We start from the raw sequence: 19,859 nt of genomic DNA on the forward strand, positions 1-19,859 counted from the left end.
GTAATAGGGAACTAGCTACTCTACAAAGACCACCAGCATCCTGAGGAGGAGAAGGGGAAGAGCAGATCGTCTGTGTTCATCATACCATATGCTAAGTAATCTTCTCCGCGATGACCGCACGCACAGTTTCGCTTGTAAGGCTGAAAGTTGCACCTGCGCTCTGTTTGCGGGGGATGGGGGGGAGGGGGGATCTAGAACCGGGAGCACGCGGAGGAGGCATATCGTTTTCAGCATGTAGGGAGTGGTGGTTGTGGTCATGATTGTGGTGGAGGTGGAGGTAAAGGTGGAGGAAGTGGTGGAGGTGGTGGAGGATAGAAGTGGGGGAAGGGGAGGATGACATTTCGTTCTCAGCCCATCCATCCATCCCACTGCCCAAATGCCCACGACCAAAGCGGTGCGGAACACAGTAGAGCAACTAGAGTTGAGAGAGAGAAGATGTCGATTTCAATTGTTCTCACCATTTCTGGCCGCGCTGCACGCACCACCCGCACCGCACACACATTCCCCCATGATGTTTCAGCTGCAAGACGCTTCGCCAAATTAGAGTCGAAGGTAGGTCCTCTATGATGTCTCTCGTTCACCAGAGGGCTGGGTGGTTTTTATGTATAGTAGTACGTAGAGGGCATGGCCTCGAGTGCGGTCCAACTAAAGTTTTTGGGGTAACTCTTACGCCGGAAGCTGTCTAGACTGGTTGCGAGTAGTTACCGACATCTGACGGGCAGGGAGGGCCACGCACGCAGAGACAAGACTTGTCGGGGAAGGGGGGGGGGGGGGGGGGGGGGGGGGGGGGGGGGGGGGGGGGGGGGGGGGGGGGGGCGGAGAGGGGAGCGTGTGGAAGGATGGATGGGCTGAGGACAGAATAGCGAGAGAGCGACTGGCCAACGACAGGCGAGGGAGGCGCAACTTGTGGGACTTCCGCACTGACTGGCTGGCTGGCCGCTGGCGGGGCTGGTTGGGCTGGGCTGGCTGGCTGCAGGGTAGGCGCGGGGGGAGCTTGGAATTGTGCTCGATTGTTGGAAAGTGTGCTTGGAACTGTGCTTGGAGGGGACGAGCCAATTTGGAATGGCAGCAGTCCCGGTTCGTGCGAAGTTGTCCATTTCGAGTTATATTCAGAGTGAATAACACAATAAGCCCGATGCCGAGAGCCCCAATGCAGTGTGGTCGGCGTGCTGCCCAGCGTCCCGGGGTTGGCTGCACTAAAGTAACTCGAGCAACCTTACTGTCGCTCGTCTTCGTCGTCGCGCGCTTTAAAGGGAGCCGGTCTGGCCAGCCGTGCGAATCTGATCTTCAACTCAAAATCAAAATCAAATCAATATCAAAAATCAGAAATCAAAAATCACGCTGCCCAAACACGGCAACTGTGGTAACTACGGCAACTACGGTACTATACACTCGATACGCAGACTCTCGTCTGCTCTGCCAGTTCAGCACACATCTCCACCGCCAGCTCCCCCGTCATTGGCGTTCGCTCCGACCACTCGCCATACTCTGGCCCTACACCGCCACCCGTCCGCCCCCAACACTCGCCCGCCGACACCCACAACAAACACGGGATGGCCTCATACCAGCACCAGCAGCCGCCATTCTATGGCCAGCACGGCGGCGGCCCACAGTTCCCGCCCACGCCGAACCCGCAGACGACTTCGCGATGGTTGGCACCCCAGCGCAGCCCCTGCTCCCGCCCCGCTTCACCACCACACCCCCTTGCTAACCCCTCTCCGTCGCTCTATGTAGCCGTACTATGACGCCTCCTTCGCCGCCTCCTTCGGCCACCCCTTCGACCTCACGGGCGCCACCGGCACGCACGCCTCCGGAGGCATCCCGGCCATGGCGCGCGGGCCCTCGCCCACCCACGAGGGCAGCGCGAGCAGCACCGGCAGCGGCCACAACTCGCGGGGCGGCCGCGGGTCGAGCGAGGAGAAAGAACTGACGCCCGGGCAGAAGCGACGGAAGGAGCAGAACCGCGCCGCGTACTTCCCCCCTGCCTCCCCTCTCCCCACCCACCACCCCCACCCCCCCCCCCCGCCGCACTAGACAGCTAACACACCACCAGACAACGCTCGTTCCGTCGAGCGCAAAGAGCGCCACGTCAAGAGCTCGAGCAGCGGCTGGCGTCGCTGGAGGCAAGCGAACACGCGGGCCGCCGTGGAGAACGACAAGCTCAAGGCGGCGCTGGAATAAGGACAGAAACGCTCGAGAACCGTTTGCTGCACGATAACACGATTCGTCGGCAGCGGCAATCAGCGGGAGCTTGGCGTGCGGCAGTGGCGGGGCGGCACTCCCCGCCGCCTGAAGTCGGCCCCTGGCGTTCAAACCGCTGGACCCAGAATCGCTGCGCTCCAACCCGCCAGCGAAGTTTACCCTCGCCGATATTTGTGGCCAGCACCCGAACCGCGGGCCGATCCATCGCAATCACCACACTCCCGAGCACGGGCGAGAAGCTGCTCGGCGGGCGCCGCCTGGGACCTATCATGTGCCACCCGCTTTATGAACAAGGCCTCGTCGATATTGGTGATATCAGCGAGAGGCTAAAGACCCTCGCTCGATGGATGGGCAGGGCCCAGTCTTCGAGGAGAGTATCATCTCGATGTTATACAGGCTAGTCGTGCAGTGGAGGGACGAGCTGCTCGTCGATAGTGGGCACGCGATTATTAGGCGGGCCGGCGGCGGGATTGTGCGGACTTGGAACTTGGAACTTGGAACTTGGAACTTGGAACTTGGGACTTGGGACCGGGTGTTGGATAGGTTGGGGATGGGATGGAGCTTGGCGCCACTTCGTTTTTTTTCTTCTTTTTTTCTTCTTTTTTTTTCTTCTTTTTTTGTTTCTGCTTGTTCTTGACCTTTCTGTCGTGTTTTCTGATTCTTCGTTATGGATACCTTGCTTCATATGCTTACCTTTTTCATCTGATCTGATCTGATTCACTTTTCTCTCTCGAGTCTGAGGAAAACAGTCAACAGTCAAAACGTCAACACTTTCAACAGTCGTCAAATCGACAAATCGTTCTGACACTTCTGGCACTTTCTGGCACTTCTGGCACTTCTGGCACTTCTGGCACTTCTGGCACTTCTGGCACTTCTGGCACTTCTGGCACTTCTGGCACTTCTAGCACTTCTGGCACTTCTGGCACTTCTGGCACTTCTGGCACTTCTGGCACTTCTGGCACTTCTGGCACTTCTGGCACTTCTGGCACTTCTGGCACTTCTGGCACTTCTAGCACTTCTGGCACTTCTGGCACTTCTGGCACTTCTGGCACTTCTGGCACTTCTGCACTTCTGGCACTTCTACTCTACATACGGTACTCCTCACTCACTGTGTATCTACCTCCACCAAGAGTAGCTGTGGATATATCCCCCTCCCCTGCAATGGGTGGTGAGCCGGGGTAACCACATATTCATCTTTTCTTCTTGCACTGCCTCACTCGTTTAACTTTAGAGTCTTAGAGTCGGTACATAACGACAACTCTAAGTATGGTTGGGGACGCCTATAAACCGGAGTGAATTGCGACATTCATTTTGGCTGACAAATCACGAGTGATTATAGTGTGTCTACGCCAAAAATGGGGGGTTAATAAGTGCGCCGCAGGTAATTTTTCGAATACAGAGCAAGTAATTTTCGTAATTATGAAGATTTTGGGCCGTATGGCCCATTTTTGACCTATTTGGATGTGTTCTGAAGAGGTCCAAGTCGAATAGCACTCATGCGCGAGCTCAGTTTGGATGAGCAAGGATCAATCCGCGCCAAGGCTCGAATAAGGCTCACTATATGTCACTCCTATCACCGCTGTGGGAAATTAAAAGAGTGCCAGAGCCTTAGTGCATGCTATTATTTGCGACGTTCCAAAAATCCTGCCCATACAAATCAATTCTTTTCAACCCGCTTAAATAATTCATCACGCTTTATATTTTTATTTCGCTTCTATGCGACCTACTTTAATCCTTCCTCTATCATGCTATAGAGCTCTTTTAATTTTACTGGGTGTTGAGGTTGAGTTAAACCGGGGGTGGAGTTGGGCATTTTTTTTCACTCCTATTTTAGGTGTCCCCAACCATATAACCTCCCTACATAATCTACCGCATCTTCGAAATTGCTTCGTGCGAGTACATAGTGCATTGATGGGGGGGGAGGGAGGGGCGACGATGATGATGACGGGCGGCATCGTGCACGGGGAATCACTCGTCTGCGCTCTCGGTCTGCTCTGCGGTCTCGGTCTCGATAGGTGTAGTAAGGGTGAATGTTCTGGTCTTTTATAGCAGAGGAGGTACATAGCAGTAGTAAACAGACATGCATATCGGTCTAGACAACTCCCACCATATAAACAACTCAAGGAAAATGGTAATCAGAAGATGAACCTGAAGCGAAAAACAAAACAAACAGAAGCATGTTCTATCAATACAATACGCGTCCGCCTCTCATCCACGGTACATACATGGTATCTATCTCCAAGATCCAGATACAAGCACCACCATCCCCGGGCCCCCTGTACTATATCATATTCTATCATACTCCCTCCAGCTCTTCAACGGCAGAGCGCTCAGCCTCGTCGCGGCGGGCTTGATATATCCCCAGAAGGTAACAACACCGATGAGTATACACAACACGTTCGTGACATAGTACCCGTCCTGCTGGATGACACATTTGCCGCCCTGGTCTATGCAGCGGTGGCTTATCGAGTTCGAGGGCGCAGCTGAACTCCGCAAACGGGCTGGGGAAGGTGGAGGTCGGCTTCTCTGGCGGGAAACACGTCGCCGTCGTGAAGTAGTCGACTAGCTTCAGCACGAAGATCCGCGGGAAGGTCCCGCCGAGGTTGGAGACGCTGTGGTGGGTGGGGGGTTAGTAAGCGATGATGGGGAGGGCGGGGGGAAGGGGGACGTACGTGGCTAGGAGCGTCATGTACGTTCCGCCGATCTCGGGGTCGGCAATCTTTGCGTGGAACGCAGAGATGGCGACGAACATGACGGTGCCGGCGAAGGTGGAGAAAATGTGCTCTGCGATGACGACGAGGAGGTACCAGCTCTCGACCACGCCGTCTTTGGGGAAGATGTACACCGTGATCTGGGCGAGTACGGCGGCGATGAGGCGGCCGACGAAGCCCCACATCCACAGCTTCATCGGCGGGAAGTACGCACACCATTTACCAGCGTAGTAGCCGAGGGCGATCTCGAACGGGAAGTCGATCAGCACCGTCAGTGCCATGTCTTCCTGCGTGAAACCCTTGTCGAGCAGCTTGAGGTTGGTCACGGCGTCGTTCGCCTGGAAGCCGATCTTGGAGATCAGATGGATGATCACGAACGTCTGGATGTCTGTTGTCATGTGTCAGCATGTGCCATGTATTTTCATAATAGCCTGGAGGGTCGGGTACGCTTGAGCTTGAGGACGCTCCACATGGTCTTGTAGACGCTAGCGATGCCATCACGGTTGCTGGTTTTCTCTTCCTTCTTGAGGACCGCGAGACCAATCGTAACAAGCAGGTAGGCCCATCCCCAGAACTGGAGGTAGCCTCCAAGCGTGAAGAGGCCGTTCTTGAGGGGTGTCGAGCGGAAGTAGTGGTTCGAAAAGTCGGCCGAATTGAAGGCGAGGAACACGGTGTTCGACAAGAATTGGCCGGCGGTAAGGTCCGACGGTCTGAGCGGTCGACGCATACGAGAGGTTCTCGGGGGATATCAGAGTTAACGCCCAGCCTGTCAAAGCACGTTAGTCATACGATCTCGAGCCAGATGGCGCCATGAAACCCGGGGTGCATATATGGCTGCAGGCGATAGATGGCGCGGGTAATAGCCTCACGCTCGGAGGGAGAGGAAGGAAACATGCATACCGTCCACCGCAACGTCCTGCTCGCGCAGAGCATCACCAAGCAAAAGAACACCCATGTGAAGAAGTAGAGCCTCGTGTTCGCCTCTTCCATCATCTTCTCCGCCTGCCCGCCCAACCAGAGCAACATGATGGCGCTGACCGCCTGCAACCGGAAACGATCCAACTCTTGCGCCGGCCCATCCGCGGGCTCCAGATTGCGTCGACGATCGGCGACCATAACAACTTCATCGAGTACGGATACGACGCCAGTGTGAACACGCCAATCTCCGCCGTACGAGAGCTTCGACTTGAGTAGGAACGGCACTGAGCCCATCGCCAGCCCATCGGCACGCCCTGCAGGAAGTAGAGCAGCACCAGCAGGAAGAAGTTGCGCCTATCCTTTGGCGACAGGTCCATCAGCGACGCGGCCGCGGGCTTCGACACATCGTGATCGTGATCGAGCGAGAAGGATTCCCGAGCGATGAGGTGTTCCGTCTGCGCGGCCGAGGATTCCCCACCTTCCACCCCTACCTTCCCGCGCCGGAACTCGACCGACGACGAGGAATTCATGCCCTTGCGCTTGCCGGATGATGAGCCACCCCCTCGTCTGCTACGATTCATTCTCTCTCCCGATCGGACCGAAGCGGTGGTGGTGCTGCTGCTGGAGTCGGTGTCGTCAGTGTCTTCTACGTCTGGGTCGTACAGGGGCTGAAGTTCAAAGTCCTGAGTGCTTGTCCTGTTCGTCCGGAAGTAATTGTGGTCGGTGCTGGTAACGTGGAGAGGAGAGAAAGACATGCACAGCACTGAGTCTAGAGTAGATGTGGATCTCCTTTGCTTCTAAGCTGCTCCCAAGCAACTAGGTAGGTGGAGATATCTAGGCCCTTCGAGAGGTAGTTGGGCGAGCGCGTCAAGACAGGGATTCGTTTTAATGCTCCACCGTGTTCAGATGATGTGGTAGCAGGGATAGTTTGGAGTAAGTAGTCAGAGTTAGCAGAGGATTTCGACGAGGGTCCGGATCGGAAACGACGGGGAGACAGATAAGATAAGATTTGATCGGAGATTTGAATGAGAACGACGCCGGGACCACGGTACTAGGTATACGCACGATTGGCGATTGGGCAAGGACGATCTTGGTCGGGTCCCAGAAGCATGTCTATACTCTGCAGAGGCGTGGCAATCGCAGCTATGTTTACGCCTTACCTCCCTTCCGGTGGTTCACATGCATACAGTGGCTATCATCGGCCCTGCACACTCCATTGACTCTGCTAGGCGGTACATACAGCTGTTACAGACCGTCTTGGGTTCCCAGCTATCCGTCTGGTGGGTCGCTCCTTATACTCGCGATCATTGCAGCGCAAACTCGGTACAGTGTGCGGTCTCGTGCGATAGGTTGTGGGCACCTCCTTTCCGGAAGCGGAAGCAAAGGAAGCTCACGGTGGAGGCGGGCGTGCGTCTGATACGAACCATGTACAGCTCAGCAGCACTATTGGTGAGTGATCTTTGATGAAGGATATCAATGGGAACGTGTATCTATGCTCTAGGTAGTACCAGCTTATACTTTCCAACCATGTTGGTGGATCTCAAGATGGTCAACGAACGGGCTTCCATCCTCTTGCGCAACCCGCCTCACGGAATATCACTTCGATTTGACCGCCGGAGCACGCCAAGGACCTGCCAATCCCGCGTCTCCAGGATGTGCACATCCACGACCGCACATTCCACCCGCAATGTCTCCATCGGCAGCATCATCACCGCAGAAATGGCCGTCACCGACACCGCCACATCCGACGCGCTCCCCTTCACGAGCCGCCCATAAACGCAAATCCTCGTGCACGTCTCCTTCCTCCTGCTCCTCAACATCGTCAACCACCTTCTCGATGCGCTTACCTATTGCGGGCTGGTCGGGCAAGTGCTCCTCGGCGTATTCTGGGGCACACCACTCGGCGGCCTCCTCCCACGCACAACCGAGAGCACCGTCGTAACACTCGGCTACCTGGGGCTGATCCTGATCGTGTACGAGGGCGGGCTGAACACCGCTCTGCGGCCGTTGATGCAGAATCTCGTGCTCTCGAGCATCGTCGCGGCCACTGGCATCGCGCTTCCGATCGCACTGTCGTTTCTACTGGGACCCCTGGCGGGCGCGACGAGCTTGCAGTGCTTTGCGGCCGGCGCTGCCCTCTCCGCAACGAGTCTGGGTACCACGTTTACCATCCTGGCCAGCGCGGGCATGGCGGATACGCGTTTGGGCACTGTGCTCACCAGCGCGGCTATGATGGATGATGTTATCGGGCTGGTGATGATTCAGGTTGTGGCGTCGCTTGGTGGGAGTGGGGGTAATGTCAGCGGGGAGGCGGTGGCAAGGCCGGTGGGTGCTAGTGTTGGGCTGTTGATTGCGGTTGTGATTGGGGGGTGGGGCCTGAAACGGACGCTGGGGACAGTCGAAGTGAAGGGGTGGGGGGAAACGCTGAAGGCGAAGGTGGTAATGCAGACGGCGATGCTACTCGCCGTGGTGACGGCGGCGAGTTACGCTGGTGCTTCGGTGCTTTTTGCGGCCTTTTTGGCGGGTGCTGCGGTGGGCTGGTGGGATGATGTCCGCACGAGAGGGAAAACGGGTGATAGAGTCTCTGGGGTACATGTCTTCGAGACCTATTACTCCCCCATCAACAGGCGGCTTTTGGCACCGTTCTTCTTCGTAAGTACCACCCCGCAGCAGTTTCTGAGGATGCCTTCTGATCAGCGACAGGCATCAATTGGCTTTTCGATCCCAATCCGCCAGATGTTCGCCGCCACAACCGTCTGGAAGGGGCTGGTCTACTCCCTCCTGATGGTGCTCGGAAAACTAGCTACAGGCGTCTGGCTCCTCCCCGTATCGCCGGTGCTGACAACGGTATCGCAACGGCTCCGCGAATTGCGGAAGCTGGGCGTCACACCCGCACCTCCAATTCCCCATACTCCCCAAAGCACTCCCACTACTACTACCACCGAACCCAAATCGTCGGAGGCCGCTTCCCCCGCAATCGCCGCCGCAGAAGACGCTAAACCCCCGAAATCCCTCTACCCAGCCTCGATTCTTGGGCTAGCCATGGTGGCGCGCGGAGAAGTTGCATTCCTTATCGCATCCGTGGCCCAGTCCTCGGGGATATTTGATTCCTCCGAGGGATTGTATCTCATTGTCGTCTGGGCCGCCATGGTGTGCACCATTGCCGGCCCGCTGGGCGTGGGCAGTCTTGTGCGCCGGGTGAAGGCGCTGGAGAACGCGCGCTGATACACGAGGCAATGGAGGTGTCAGTGTGTTGGGTGTTTGGGGGGTTAGTTGATGCATGTACACAAGAGAGAGAGAACATCAATTTATTGTCGCATGCGGCCTTACGAGACTATGGCGACCAACCGATGTATGTAAACGGAGATCATATGCGAGGAATATATAGAGTCCGAGTGTTTATCCGTGATCCCGGGTCGAGAGCCAAACGCCCAATTTCGATCCCGACCATCCGGTAAAATATCCCGACGTTAAGCCATAGTTAACCTCACCCTCGTTTTACATACCTACCACGGCCCCCCCCCCTCCCTCTCGTAGATCGTTCGCCGGAACCCATTCCGTCCGTCTCACAGTCCTACATATGTACTTACTTTCTTACTTGCACGCACGCATAGAAGGTCGTATTCGCTTCTTCTTCAGCCGGGATGTTTTGCCTATGTAATCTACCGGAAAATACGAAGATATGCTTGAACGGCTCGTTAAACTGAAACGCGGCACCGTGACCCCGTGGTCCGACAGAACCGTTGCGCCGTCCATGCGCCTCTCACACAGCGCCGGAGTCCGGCGGATCAGCAGGATCTGTGCCACGGAAGGGCGGGCGGGCGGCACCTGAGGGGGATCAAAGGGATGAAAGGGAGGGAAGAATGATGGAAGGGATGGAAGGAGGGAGGGAAATATATAGCCTACACATGCCCACCTCCTCGAAAGCAAGCAAGCAAGACGGAAATAAAATAAAATAAGAAACTATGTTGGCTGACAGCGAAATCGCGCTCCTCCTCGTGATCGGAAACTTCTTGTCGGCGTGCTGGAGCTACTTCTGCATCGTGTCCTCACTGAACCAGTACCGGTTCATGCGGCGTGAAGAGGTGGTCTGGGTATGTATCTCCTCTCCCCCCTCTCCCCCCAAAACCCTCCCCTCTGTGTTGTCTTGTTTGCTCACGATGGATACATAGTATGCGCTGTGGTACAGCTGCACCACCTACGCCTTCCTCGTGTCGGTCACGAATCTGGGCGTGGCGGCGTACGTAGCGGTGCGCCTCGGGTGGCGGGGAAAGGTCTTTGGGCGGGGGAGGGTGGCGCTACGGATTCTCGGGGCGGCGGTGGCAGCGGTACTGGGGGCTATGCTGTGTTTCGTGCCGTTACGGATGACCATGATGCAGGCTGAGCGGGCGGGGGGGGGCATTTGGGATGAGATGAGATGGGATGGGATGGGATTTGTTTTTGCTCGGGCGTTTGGGTGTACTTAACCAAGGAGTATTTATATAACGGTTCAATTCATTGACTGGCGGTTTACAAAGGACGTATCCGCGCACTAACCGCCTCCTTCACGCCGAGCGTCAACACGGCGGCCTTCTGCGCCTCACCCACCGCCTCCTCCAGCGGCAGACCACGGACCATAGCGGCCACCAGAACGCCGAGGAACGTATCCCCCGCGCCATTAACGCTTTGCACGCCGTCCACTCCCAGCTTCTCAGCGGCAAAATACCTCACCTCGACACCACCCACCTCCTCTCCCTCCCGTGCCTCCACAACAACACTCTCCCTAGACCTCCGCGGCTTCTCGCCCACCTCCAGCAGGCGCACAACAATGACGCCCTGCTCGCCCAGCTTAACGAACAGCCGTGGGATGTACGGCAGCAGCGACACCGCCTTCTGGACGATTCCGCTCTCGGAGAGGTCGACGCCGGTGCGCGCCGCCAGTTGGTCCACGCGGTCGCGGAACCCGCTGTCGATCGTGAGTGCATCGATCGTGGGCCACCACGGCAGCGACGTAGAGAATAGCTCCGCCGCTGTCGCCGCAGAGTACATGCTGTCTAGCTCGTGGATGTTGGGCGCCGCAAGGTACAGCGCACATGAAGGGTGGGGGAAGCGTGGCGTGGAAGATGTGTGCTGATTTTGCGGTGGAGGTGGGTTCGAAGATGGCTGGTGGGCACTCACTCGTTAGCTGTATGCACACGGTATCACTCGGGTTAGGAGGGACCTTTGATCCCGGATTTGAGACAGTATTCGAGCACTCCCTTTGTCGTCTGCTGTGATAGATTCCCGTCGAGAACCACCCACTCCGCATTCGCAGCTTTAATCACCTCGGTGACATCTGCTGTCCCCAGGTGCTCGATGACCCTCATGTCCGCACTAGCAACGAACAGCCCGCCGTTGGCATCGTTGACGGCAACATACCTCGCTGTAGCGCGGGCCGGGTCGGTGAAGATTCCCTCGGTATCCATCCCGCGCTCCTGTACGCGCTCGCGCACCCATGAGCCGGCAAGGTCTGCGCCGACGGAGGATACTAAGCGGGTCCGCACGCCGGAGAGGTGCAGGGCGTAGGCAACGTTATTGCCGACGCCGCCGAGGGACTCGGTGATGGTAGACGGGTTGGAGGTGTGCAGACTTGGAGTCGGCGAGGAAGTGTCGCAGTTTACGTCTACGGCTACACCGCCGACTACGACCACCTCTGGGGGCGGCGATGGAACTACGGGGTTTGCCTCCTCCTTCGGGCGTATCTGCGAGGGTGGGATGTGCGGCATATGTGTCTGCCTACGCTCGCTAAATACAAAACAATCAGGACCCATCGGTTACAGTGGACGAAACTAAAAGCCAGCAGAATTCCCAGACCCAGTGCCCTCAAGCCTTGCCAGTTCTACGGCGACCTTTGCTCCCATCGCAGCGTTGTTCAGTATCAGCCCACGATTGGCCTCGATGCTGCGACCACCGGTGCGCTTGAGTATGTCGTTGAGGATGAACGGCGTGACGTCTTTCCCGCTGGACTTCCCTTCCGCCACTTTCACCGACTCGGCAATGATGGACTGTATCTCCTCGTTCGGGATCTCGTATGCCGCCGGAATGGGATTGGTGAAGAGGTGGCCCGAGGTGAGGCCAAGGGAATGGCTTGCGTCTGGGGGGCACAGCACTCATGAGCACCCCTCACCATGGACAGTCACTCATTCATCGAACTCACAGATAATCCTGGCGGCCTCGTTCGCATCTTCCACCACGCTCGGCGCCTTGATACCACACCCTCTACTCCAAAACGCCGGAAACTCGACCACCTCCCCGGCATCCCTCCCATCCCTGAACGTGCCGACATAGACCCCCTCGGTCTCCAGATACTCCAGTGTCCGTGGCAGATCCAGGAACGCTTTGGAGCCCGCACATACAACAGCGACAGGCGTGCGTCCCAACTCCGTCAGATCCGCAGAAACATCCATGGTATTCTGAACACCCCTGTGGACGCCGCCCAGGCCACCAGTCGCGAATACCTTAATCCCGGCGAGGTGCGCAAGGACACTCGTGCCCGCGATCGTCGTGCCACCGATCTTCGTCGCGCCCGCGCCAGCAAGGAGATATCCCAGGTCTCGTCTACTCACCTTAGCGGTACCGCTCTTCCCCGCTGCGTCAGCGAGCTGCTCGAGCTCCTTCGCCTCGAGCCCGATCCGCGCCTTGCCGTTGAGGATGCAGATGGTGGCGGGGACTGCGCCGTTCGCGCGGATGACGGCCTCGATCTCGCGCGCGAGCGAGAGGTTCGCCGGGTGCGGGAAGCCGTGCGTGTAGATTGCGGATTCGAGCGCGACGACGGGATGTCCGGCCGACAGCGCCGATTGCACTTCCGGCGTGATCGACAGGTATTGCGATAATCGCGAGGAGGCGCGGAGGGTAGAGTAGTAACGCGGAGGGGCGCGGAGGCCGCGGCGGAAGAGGAGGGAGCGCATTGGGGTGGTTGGTGGTGGGTGGGGTGGTGTGGAGTGGATCAAGAGTCGTGGGACCCTGGAGGGCCCGTTTGTCGGCAGTCTCCGATGTCACGAGTGCGGAGACTAACGAGCTTCGACACCAGCTTCTAGAAGCTCAGATGATAGGCTTTGAAGATTACACCGGGACTTTTCCATAAAGCTACAGAGCAAAAAACCCAAACACGAAAAGGCAAAAGAAAAAGGAAAACCCGACCCTGCGAACCCCTAAAAACTAACAGCGGCCCTCTATTTTCCGATCCTCACATCGATCTTGCTGACTATCCACGAAAACACGAATACCGTCGACAGCGCAGTGAAGATGACGAATGGCTTCCGGAAGCCAGCGGTCTTGGGCAGATGGTAGGTCACGATCAGCTCCTTGTGGTGCTGCTCGTCAACTACGTTGGAAAAGCGCAACTTGAAGGCGGTGCGGCCAATAGTGTCCATGAACGTCTTGTGGAGGAAGTGCTCCTCTCCAATGATGGGGATGGGGGATGAGTATTTGACGTCGCTGGAACGGTGTTAGATATGGGTTGGGGGTTGATAGGTGTGGGTTGGTGACTTACGTGGCACCTTCGGGCAAGATCACCCTAATCTCGACATCGCCGTAGACGACGGGCTCCTTAGGCCCCTCCAACAGCGGAACCCTGAGCACGAAATCCTCGCCATTGGGCTTCGCCCGGACGAACTCCCTCAGATCGTGGTTCCACCCAAGGGTGAAGGTGTAGTTCCAACCACCAAACACCGGATACCTCGGCTTGATCTCCAGATGCGACTCGCGCATGTTGCTGCGGAAGCGGGAAGTCGAAACATTTCCAATCTCATCGGTGAAGTAAGGGCCGATCGAGCCCACCTTCAAGTTGTAAGTGAGGGCCTTGATCGCAGACGTCGGGGGACCGTAGTAGCTGGCCGCCGCCCACTTGACACGCGAGAACTGGTTCTTAAGCTTCGCCGCGGCATTGGTCATGACGTATTTCTCCTCGAAAGCGATGTTGCCGCCCCAATGGGAGACCTCGATATCGCGCGTGAGCTTCTCCATCACGATGACGGGATGCGTGTACTCGTATCTGATCTTAACGGTCTTTCCGGCGCCGCTCGACGGCTTCACGTCCTCGTAGGGACCGTACGTGAACGCTGAGCCGACCTTGGTGGGATCGGAGGTGCCGTCGGATTTCGCGGTGAGCTTGGTGAACTCGGGCGCTTCATTGTTGGGCAGCTTCAGCTTCGTCTTTTGCTTGTCGGTGACGTACGCGCTCGCCACGTATTGCGTGCCGGTCCACTGGAGGAACTGCTTCTCGACCTGCTCGATCTCGGCGGGAATGGGCTCGACGACGGTAGTCTTGCCGATAGCCACTTGGAGGGTGATCTGGTTTCCGGGCGCGAGAGGTTCGGTCAAGAGAATGCGGTAGTATTGTGTCGGACTGTGCAGGTCTCCACATCAGTTCCAACTCCACACCCACAAACCCCCCAAAAAGAAAGGGCAAACTCCAGTCCGTAGCGCACCTTTGAGGATCGAACTCCACCTCATCGACCTTAAACTCTCCGAAGGGGGCCTTCTTGTCCCCGGCCTCGAAGAAGCTGACTTTCGTCACCTCGTCGGCCGCAAACGGCATATAATACTCGGTCTGCCCCTCTTTCGAGACATTCTCGACGATAACGGAAATGACTTCCTTCGAGTACGGTTTCGTCAGATCTATCGAGCGCAGTAGATTGATATTTCTGAAGACGGGCGCGGGCGCGAACGAGGGCGGCAGGATGAGCTTCGCATTGACGGTGGTGAGGACCGAGGAGAGGAAGCAGGGCTCCCGTGAAGGAACGCATTTTCGCAGGCCGGGTGGGGGATGTGCTGTGGCCGAGCGGAAGAATTGAGGTAGGATCTTTGGTTTGGAGAAGGCGGTCACGCAGCAACAGCTCGAAGTTCACGAAACTACCCTGGGAACTGCTTTGGGTTACGTGTTGTCTTGACGAACCCTGGCGGGGCCGCGAATGACTTGCATGCTGGCGCTAGCGAGTCTCCGAGCCGCGAGAGCATGGTATGTCACTCGGCGAGCCAGCCTGGGTGTTAAGCTTGAGCTTGAGCTTGAGCTTGACCCACGAGTGAGGTTGGTATTGGGTGGATAAACTCCGCAAGAAAGTCCTCTAGAAATAGCTTGATATAAATGGATAGCTATTACCTCCAGGCCACATCGATCCAGGTCTTCCACTGGCATGCTAGGGCCAACAGTCAGGCTTGTAGCTGCGGTTGGTGTCGGAATAGAGGGATTGAAAAGGGTCCAGTGGGCACCTATGTACTCGGTGAAAAGGACCGAATGGATTGCATGAGCAGCCAGGTCGTATACACAGAGCAGGACTCCCGTGGACCACCAAGCAGAGGGACGGGAGTTGACGGGGAAGTCTAGGTATTGGAATCCTATGGATCTCCCCGGTGCAAGATGTGAAGTATCCAACGCAATTCGAACTCGACCCACCCAACGGCGAGTACTAGGAAACATCCGTGTGGTGACCACACGGTGTGTGGTCATTAGGCCAGCGCCACTTAATGTAAAGTCATAAGTATGGCAGGTTCTGCAATACGCGGTATCATCGCTAGAGTGAGCTGGAGCAGGTACAGTAGGTTCAATCTGTAGATCTAGCGGCATCGTAACTTCTGCGGCATCATTCGAAATACGATCTTGAAACAGAGGCTGAGTATCTGCTTCCACGCCTTGTAGTGTTCTGACTCTTCGTCGTTGCCGTGGCAGTCGTTGAACTTCCATCTAAAGAACAGTATTAGGGCCCGTTTGGATGGCCTCAGTTTTCAGTTCCAGTTTTAGAGCGAAATTCAGTTCCCCGCCGGGACATCGAATACTGCCCAGTTTCAGTTTCCGGAGAACTGTGAGGTGAACAGAGTGTTGGGCAGTTCTCAGATTACTCAGCCATAAGTCTAAATAATAGGCTTCACCACAACTTTAATAGTGGACACATTGTGGCCCCGCTTTTTTGTCTTCCCCGTAAACCGTAAAGGGAGTTGAAGTTAAAATGCGATACTGAGTGGCGGTAAAGAAATGAATAAATTCCATTCTATTAGAGTCCACGGAGATCTACAAATCTAGCAGTGTAACGGCAGCGCAGTCTCTCCGCAGTATCGTCGCTAAAGCTCCTCCACGGCTCTGCTCCAAAATATTAGGGCTGGGCAGTCGCTTCGCTCCAAAATCCGACGGTCGGAAACTTAGGGTTGAGCCACGGAAATCGCCACACCACTGCCCTTTATAGGAATAGATACGGGTTAACCCTATCGACCCCGGGTAATACATCCACTGCCCTCCCTCCCATCTACTTCAACCCCCCCACGCCTTCCCCCCCCACCACGACCAACACGACAACCATGGCGACCAACCCGGCCATGGCCCCTCCTCCTCCGACGACCAAGCCCGCGAAGACGACGATGCGGCACGCCGGCGACTACAAGCGGCGGCTCCCGTTCTCTCGTCGCCTGCGGCACCACATGCGGAACACCGCGAACCTGACCGGCGAGCTCGTCCCCTTCGTTATGGAGAAAGCGTCCTTCTCCGCTTTGCCCAACGTTGGGCGCACAGGTTTGATCGGGGTTCGGCGCACGCTCCCATTCCATGAGTTTATTGACCGCAACTTTAGGGGCATGATGGAAGACGTGCACGGTGCGGGGGCGGCGGCGGAGCGCCGCGGCCTCGTCATCCGCATCGGCAAAACGCTCGACGCTATCCCCCTCGACAGCTTGGCCGGCGATACTCACACCGTCGAACAGGTCTGGATGACTTTTAAGGACGTGGATCAGGCGTGCTACATCGTCTACTACGAACAGGGAGGAGGAGATGGCTGGAAGAAATTCTTCAAGATCATGCCAGACGAGGATATGACTGGAATGGTTAACACGCCCCGTCAGGCTCGTCGCATCGAGAGACAGGCGCGCATTCAAGTTCAGGCCCGCGCCGCTCGGCGTCAGGCTCTTCAAGCTGAGCTCCAGGCCCGCGCTGTGCGCCGTCACGCTCGTCAGGTTGCGATCCAGGGCGTCGCTCAGCGTCAGGCTCAAGTTCAGGCTCGTCAGCTTAAGACCCAGGCCCAGGTTAAAGTTCAACCCCTGGCCCAGGTTAAAGTTCAGACCCAGGTTCCAGTTCCAGTTCAGGCTCGGGTTCATGTTCTGCTCCAAGCCCGCGCCGCTCGGCGTGAGGCTAAAGTTCAGGCCCGCGCCGCTCGGTGTCAGACCCGGCAGGACTTGAAGGCGTATATACTGCGTTAATACAATATACCTAGTCGGCAAGGACACAACGACGGATAACCTCTACTGGACTGGACTGGCATGTCGGCTTCTTCGTAGCTTTTTTCTAGAAAAAAAAGGACGAAAAAAGGGTTCACTTTCACTTTCACTATTTCTAGTTCGTCTATTTCTGGTTCGTCTGTTTTGCTCTATTTGCTCCGTGATTAGACCGGTTCCCGGTAATATGTAACACCACCCAGTGCACGCACCAGCACGCCCTCTAGGCTCCAGGCTCCGAGAACCGGAGACGAAAGTCGGTGGCGGATCGGTACATAGACAATCGCTTATATACACGCAAAAGGTTAACCAATCCCACCACATCATCCGTAATCCGAGTGCTTTCCATGGTCCACGCGCTGCAGGTAGGTAGCTCAAGTTCATCGAGCAAAGCTCGAACAGGTATTATCAATTACGTTTATACCGTCTACATCGTCATCATGACCATCACCATCATCTTCCCATCACCTTCCAATCACCTTCCCCTTCCCCTACCCTTCTCCCTCCCCGCATCCACATCCATCGTCCCACCAGCACTCTTCCACACGCCCTCCTCGACCCTAACGGGGACCTTCCCGCCCCTGAGCGCGGTATCGATGATCCACAGGCCACACCCACTCCTCCCTGCTGAGCCGTCCCTTCGCGCCTCGATCCACAAGCTGCCACACCTCGGCGAGCACACGGTTCTCGAGGCGACTTCGCTGCCACAGTTCACGGACGACATAGTTCTCGATATACTTGTACCCCGGAGTTAGATGCGAACAAGCCCTCGTAGCGGCGTCTAGCAGCCGCGGGGATGGTGCGTGCCCACGTGTGGTTGAGCACTTCGTTGTGGCGGTGGCGGCGCGGCGGAGGCTTCGGTGGTGGGGGGGTGGGACTACGCGGTGGGCGCAGGGTCCGCGGGAGGGCGGGGAGGGAGCGGCGCCGTTGCGGTGAAGGTTTGTGCGGCGGGACGGGGGCGGGTGGTTTACGTGGCCCTGGGGGGATGGAGCGCGAGGGCGCAAGGGAGGCGGCGATTGTGGCGGCAGGGCGGGAAGGGATGGGTGGTGGGATGGTGGGGAGGGAGCGACGACGACGGGGGAGGGGGGCCGGTGGTTTGCGGGTGCTGGTCGGGAGGAAGGGTTTTTTCTGGGGTGGTGGGGGTGGTCGGAGGACGACGGTTGTTGCGATGGAGGCGCCAGAGGCGGAGGTTTCGGAGGTTGCCCGCGCAAACGAAGGCGGGTCAATGATCTTCCGTCGCGGCGGAGGAGTTTGGCCGTCCGACTTGCGTGGAGACGAAATGTGGGCCCTTGCTGCCGCCGTGGGCGCGCTGGAGCCTGAAGACGCTGAGGCCGTTGATGATGTGCGCGCGGGTAGGGTGGGTCGTAAGTTACTGGTGGAGGGAAGTTTCCGTGGTGGTGGGCGCGCTTTCCGCGGTAGTGGAGGCATCGGAGCCCCTCCTCCTCCGGTATTCTGCGGCCTCGAAGCGTGAGCTATCGTTGCCGCCGTCAAGGCGCTGGGCCGTCCCGAGTTGTGCGACACCACCGATTCGGTGTGTCTTACTGGGGAAGCGTCTCCTGTCGCCTTCTTCCTCGTCGGGGGAGGCAGCGGTGATCTTCCGCCCGTCGTTTGTGGAGACGGGAGTGCCGATGTGGGCCTCGATGATGCATGGGCTACCGTTGCTGCCGCCAGTGCGTCGTTCCGCGCTCCTACACCCGAGATTCCCGAGTCCAGTGATTCCGTCCGCGCGATCGGCGGCTTCTTTGGCGGCGGAGGCTTGGACTTGATCCGTTCCAAGTCATGCGAAGCGGCCGATTCCGTCCGTGCGATGGGAGACATGTCCACTTTCTTCTTCTTCGGTGGTAGAGGCGCCGGACTCGACACACCCGCCCCCACCGTGGCTGTCACGGGGGTTGTGCGCGCGGGGTGGGATGGTCGCACGTTGGTGGTTGTCGTGGGGGGTTTACGCCGCGGTCCACGAGCCTTCCGTGGTAGTGGAGGCATCGGAGCTCCCCTTGCACCCCCACCGGTAGTCTGCGGGCTCGAAGCATGGGTCCTCGTTGCCGCCGACTCCCTGGACTCCGTCCTTGCGATTGTAGGTCGGTCCAGATCTACCCTCTTCCACGGCGCCGGTCCTCCCGCTCCACCGGTAGTCCGCGGACTCGAAGCATGCGCGCGGGACGCCGCCGTTATCGCGCTGGAACTCTCCGAGTTCCTCGAAGCCACCGAGACCGAGGACGGTTTGGGCGCAACCGGGGGTTTCGGGCTCATGCTCGGGCTCGGGCTCTGACCAGCACTGGTTGCGACGATTGCGGCAGCCAGGGACGGGCTCTTTGCGGTAGTCTGCTGTTCGAACATCGATTTGAGAGAGGAGATGTCGTCGAGCGATGAAGAGTCGACTTTTTCCGGACTGCCGGGGCGCTTCCGCGCATGACTCGTCGTTGTCGAGGGTGATAGGGGGGTTTCGTCCGCTTCTCCGAATAGCTTCAGGCGCTGCCGCACCGCGAGCGCTTCTCCTTCCCCTGCCATGGCCGATGAAGAGGAGCCAGAACGAGAGTGTCGCGATGACCTGGTGTTGGAGCGCGATGTCCGCTGTTGTTGGCGTTGGTGTTGTTGTTGCTGTTGTTGTGGTGGTGGTGGTTGTCTCCTATCCCCCCGTTCGCGTATAGCTGGTGCTGGTGGTGGTGCAGGTGCTGGTTGCTTTTTGGCAAAGCTCAGCACTGCCGCGCGGAGAGCTGCAGAGTCCGGGGCCGGCGATGCCGTTGCATTTGCGGCTGGCTTTGGGGCCGCCCGCTTGTACATGTCATTAAAATAGGTATCTAGTGCCGAAGCCGA

The 19,859-nt window shown here is 57.6% G+C and overlaps 7 protein-coding genes across 7 annotated transcripts; 3 read left to right on the forward strand and 4 right to left on the reverse strand.

Annotated features, from left to right (window-relative positions):
* Nucleotides 1-1,827: 1,827 nt before the first annotated feature.
* Nucleotides 1,828-3,604, forward strand: BZA05DRAFT_478012 (uncharacterized protein; the record flags this gene model as incomplete). Its single annotated transcript, XM_051488343.1, has 3 exons — nucleotides 1,828-1,970; nucleotides 2,054-2,576; nucleotides 3,108-3,604. 3 exons carry the CDS (start codon nucleotides 1,828-1,830, stop codon nucleotides 3,213-3,215), a joined length of 774 nt encoding a protein of 257 aa, XP_051334465.1. The 3' UTR covers nucleotides 3,216-3,604.
* Nucleotides 3,605-4,488: 884 nt separating this feature from the next.
* On the reverse strand, nucleotides 4,489-6,716 carry BZA05DRAFT_467476 (acetyl-coenzyme A transporter 1-domain-containing protein; the record flags this gene model as incomplete). The annotated part of the gene is made up of 6 exons (XM_051487816.1): nucleotides 6,017-6,716; nucleotides 5,821-5,954; nucleotides 5,361-5,623; nucleotides 4,875-5,301; nucleotides 4,701-4,814; nucleotides 4,489-4,663 (listed from the first exon to the last, which is right to left on the reverse strand). The coding sequence occupies exons 1-6, from the start codon at nucleotides 6,584-6,586 to the stop codon at nucleotides 4,489-4,491; spliced, it is 1,683 nt and encodes a 560-aa protein (XP_051334466.1). The 5' UTR covers nucleotides 6,587-6,716.
* Nucleotides 6,717-7,607: 891 nt separating this feature from the next.
* Nucleotides 7,608-9,056, forward strand: BZA05DRAFT_345305 (Cation/H+ exchanger; the record flags this gene model as incomplete). The annotated part of the gene is made up of 2 exons (XM_051481165.1): nucleotides 7,608-8,483; nucleotides 8,535-9,056. Coding segments are annotated over 2 exons (1,398 nt in total), but the record flags the coding sequence as incomplete, so codon positions are not given.
* A 1,161-nt stretch (nucleotides 9,057-10,217) lies between these two features.
* Nucleotides 10,218-12,781, reverse strand: BZA05DRAFT_414041 (Indigoidine synthase A like protein-domain-containing protein). The gene is made up of 4 exons (XM_051485235.1): nucleotides 12,007-12,781; nucleotides 11,664-11,943; nucleotides 11,032-11,594; nucleotides 10,218-10,864 (listed from the first exon to the last, which is right to left on the reverse strand). The coding sequence occupies exons 1-4, from the start codon at nucleotides 12,755-12,757 to the stop codon at nucleotides 10,341-10,343; spliced, it is 2,118 nt and encodes a 705-aa protein (XP_051334468.1). The 5' UTR covers nucleotides 12,758-12,781; the 3' UTR covers nucleotides 10,218-10,340.
* A 3-nt stretch (nucleotides 12,782-12,784) lies between these two features.
* BZA05DRAFT_478016 (Ribophorin I) lies at nucleotides 12,785-14,772 on the reverse strand (the record flags this gene model as incomplete). Its single annotated transcript, XM_051488344.1, has 4 exons — nucleotides 12,785-13,286; nucleotides 13,342-14,196; nucleotides 14,279-14,652; nucleotides 14,746-14,772. 4 exons carry the CDS (start codon nucleotides 14,770-14,772, stop codon nucleotides 13,022-13,024), a joined length of 1,521 nt encoding a protein of 506 aa, XP_051334469.1. The 3' UTR covers nucleotides 12,785-13,021.
* Nucleotides 14,773-16,139: 1,367 nt separating this feature from the next.
* BZA05DRAFT_449860 (uncharacterized protein) lies at nucleotides 16,140-17,030 on the forward strand (the record flags this gene model as incomplete). Its single annotated transcript, XM_051487399.1, has 1 exon — nucleotides 16,140-17,030. The coding sequence occupies one exon, from the start codon at nucleotides 16,140-16,142 to the stop codon at nucleotides 17,028-17,030; it is 891 nt and encodes a 296-aa protein (XP_051334470.1).
* Nucleotides 17,031-17,520: 490 nt separating this feature from the next.
* On the reverse strand, nucleotides 17,521-19,826 carry BZA05DRAFT_449861 (uncharacterized protein; the record flags this gene model as incomplete). The annotated part of the gene is made up of 2 exons (XM_051487400.1): nucleotides 17,521-17,746; nucleotides 17,809-19,826. The coding sequence occupies 2 exons, from the start codon at nucleotides 19,824-19,826 to the stop codon at nucleotides 17,521-17,523; spliced, it is 2,244 nt and encodes a 747-aa protein (XP_051334471.1).
* Nucleotides 19,827-19,859: the final 33 nt, after the last annotated feature.

This window comes from Tricharina praecox (assembly GCF_024521635.1).
Source record: "Tricharina praecox strain CBS 144465 chromosome Unknown BZA05scaffold_76, whole genome shotgun sequence".
NCBI lineage: Eukaryota > Fungi > Ascomycota > Pezizomycetes > Pezizales > Pyronemataceae > Tricharina > Tricharina praecox.